Source organism: Nannobrachium achirus (assembly GCF_963921795.1).
Source record: "Nannobrachium achirus genome assembly, chromosome: 7".
Lineage (NCBI taxonomy): Eukaryota > Metazoa > Chordata > Actinopteri > Myctophiformes > Myctophidae > Nannobrachium > Nannobrachium achirus.
Window position 1 is genome coordinate 29800322 of NC_137816.1, and position 3298 is coordinate 29803619.

Below are 3298 nucleotides of genomic sequence, written 5' to 3' on the forward strand. Positions count from 1 at the left end.
TAAATAGTTAAAGCTGCCATCTGTCACTTTTATGTCCTACACGACCCGGGATTTATTCAAACACGTCCGCCATACAGATGCCAAAATCTCCACAGATCAGCTATTACAGAAACAGAAAGCCTGTGAGGATAGAGTATATTGTTGCTGTCTGCAAAAGAAAAAAAAAACATCCATTGACATGCATTGGCAGAATCCGGACTCGAAAATGAACAGAGGGCGTAAAATCAAGTACAGACCAGCACCTTATTTGAAAAGGGTACCCATTAGCAACACAAAAAAACAAAAACACATTGCATAAAAAAGATCAAACATTATCAACATTTATCATTAAATTGCATGATTAAAGGACCACTTCACTCATCGGTGTGTGTACGTGTGTGTGTGTGTGTGTGTGTGTGTGTGTGTGTGTGTGTGTGTGTGTGTGTGTGTGTGTGTGTGTGTGTGTGTGTGTGTGTGTGCGCGCGTGCGTGCGTGCGTGCGTGCAGGTGATAATATCATTGCTACCTGGACTCTTTGAGGATGAGTCTTTTGGACCAGCCACCAACAGCTACATCTACTCTCATTACCAGAGCGATACCGATTAGCAGAAACACGCTGGTGACCAGGAAGCCTGAAGCCTCGAACAGCAACTTAGGTGTGAACACCTTCTGAATACGGAGGTGTCTCCTAAGGATAGCAGCTGCACAGGCAGACGCAAAGAGCTGTGTGCCATGAATGAAGAGGCAGCGTGCTGAGAGTTGCAGAAGGGCAGAGCTGAACTGGCACGGGTTCTCTATCAGTCTCATCTCCATCACAGAAGCCTTTCCCTCCTCCCCTCCCGCTCTCCTGCTGCCATGCACCTCACACACCAGTGGCCAGAACAGGAGCAATGGACAGCCCACTGCAAACAGGATATGGGATGAAAAGGTGTTGAGGGTGACCATTGTGGCTGGCAATATGATGCCTGTATGTCCACCAGAGAAGCCCACAAAGGCAGCGTCCCACTGGATGGAGGGGAAGGTGGGCAGGTGACCTGTAGCATGGAAGAACTGGGTGGCTGCCAGGGACCACAGCACTACTGGAGTCCAGGGTACATAAAAACCTCCAGGATGTGTCCCATGCAGACTTCTGAGGGTGGCAGAAGAGGCATGGATGTATAGGATGGCGCCCATCTCCAGCAGAAGCAGGAGAAAGGACAAAGCCATGCCCTCCGGGTGCAGCAGAAGTAGACCTACACCCAACAGTCCGCAGAACAACAGTAGCGGGGCAGAGTAAACGTCTTTCAGGGAGCAACGCATGCGATATGGGAGGATGAGGTGGTGCAGTTCCGTCTGCGGGCTAATGCCGATAATCGCTTGGTAATGGTGTGGTGGGTGCAAGGACAAATCTTTTGATGGTGCTGTGGCCCTGGCCTTCACAAACACAGTGAAAGGGTCCAGCCACAACAACAGCGTCCCAATTCCCAGGAGGGAGTAGATAGTTCTGGGAAGTATCACCTGGGCCATGCTGATGTTCATGCTGATGTTCCTAAAACTCTCCTCTGGGATGGCACTGACGGCCCAGTTAAGCCCCAGGCAGACGGACAGCAGAGGCAGGATCCAGCGGGCTGTGAACGCTGCCCCACCTGAGTTGAGTTTGTCGTAGTGACACAGCCAGCATCTCAGCAGGTACGTCCACAGGCTCAGCGAGGCTAGAGAGAGAATGTAGCAGACATACTTCATGTGGCTGTACTGTAACCGGGAGAGGGGAGAGAGGAAGGGGGATGGCTGGCATGAGTCCTGCTCCTCCCAGCAGCGGTGGAAGTAGAGGGAGAGGTAGAGACTGCCGACCAGGAGCCCCACACATGCCAGCAAGAGGGTGCAGCTCTCCTTCCTTATAGTAACAGGGGAAAGAGCAGAAGAGGGCAGAAGCCTGGCAGGTTTATGGAGGTTTTGGTTGGGTGGCAATAGCAGCCCCTCCCAGTTGAGATGGATGGGAATGTACAGAGCCAAAGAAAAGACCAAAAAGGTGACAACGTGGCCTTCAGCTATCACATAGCTATCCGAAAACAGGGAGGCATCACGCAGGAGTAGCACCAAGAGAGGCGGGACTACAAAGCGATTCATCCAGCTCTCCCACTTTTGAGCTTTAGCTCCGTTACCAGTGGCGGTGGATGCCTTAGCCTGATAAGCCCACCAGAAAACCATCAGTGATGAGACGATGGCAGTGGCTGCCAGGCACCACGCCACCTCAACATAACCCCAGGCAAACAGCTGACCAACAGCAATGAAAACCCCCACCGACAGTGCTGCCACAACATTGGCCTTCAGCAGATCACTCTCATTGACGAGCACACAGGACAGCTCTGAGAGGATAAAACACAGCAGACAGGCAAACAGCAGAATGGTTAACCCTGCAGCCATCTTGAGCATATTGAAACGGGCCCATGTGGCCTGGCAGGTTTCTCTGACATAGGTGAGGTAGGACTGCATGGAGACAACCAGCTCTGGGGAAGGGGACAGACCGTTTCTTACGGTGGCGAGGTACTCGGTAGAGATGTGTGAGAACTCCTCCTGCAGCTTAGAGAGGCTGTTTTTTGGGAGGTCTTTAGCCATGCTGGAGTAGGTCTCCAGAAAACGATTGATCTGTCTGATGTTGATCCACAGTGCCTCCAACTGGCTGAGACCCCCAAGTCCACCTTTCATCTTTTGGCTATGAGGAGTGAACAGAGGCAGGAGGACTTGGCCCACACTGCTGTAGGGTATAGGTAATCCCAGCTGCAGAGCCAAGGTAGGAACCAAGTCTGTCTGTGGGACCACTTTTGGTTCATTCTTGGATGGGGGCCCTGGAAAGAGAGGTGAAGGACTGTAGATGAAGAGTGCAGCATCAGTTTCCTTCTGACTGTCTCCACCGTGGTCTCCCGTGTCCGTCATCCCGTGGTCTCCCATCACCACCAGGAGGGTGTCGTTCTCCATGCGCTCCATCACTGACCTGATGACTCCATCCATCTGGGTGAGTTTGTCAGCCATGGCAGGGTGGTCGACACCAACATGGTGGCCACAGTGATCCACTCCAAGGAAATGAGCGATCAGGACATCCCAGTCATCACCCACCACTGTTGAATAGAGATGCTGGAGAATTGCACTATCGACACTATGCAAATCCTTGATGTTGAGAGGATGTAAGGGCAGAGAGCGGTGGAACTTCTTGGGGAAAAGATTTTCCCAAGTATCATCACCCATGAACACCACCCGTTTCCCCAGTTGTACAAGCTGGTGAATGAGGTTGTCCTCCAAGACGGCACTGGAGGCAAAGTTGTTCCCAACATCGATGAAGGTGG

General features: G+C 52.0%; 1 protein-coding gene across 1 annotated transcript in view; it reads right to left on the minus strand.

The window, feature by feature from the left end:
- Nucleotides 1-500: 500 nt before the first annotated feature.
- LOC308289058 (GPI ethanolamine phosphate transferase 3-like) overlaps nt 501-3298 on the minus strand; it is a gene marked incomplete at both ends in the record, with an annotated part of 3195 nt that continues 397 nt past the window's right edge. The window contains one exon of the mRNA XM_080730609.1: nt 501-3298. This exon is cut by the window's right edge and continues 397 nt beyond it. Coding sequence (XP_080586735.1) covers nt 501-3298 — 2798 coding nt within the window.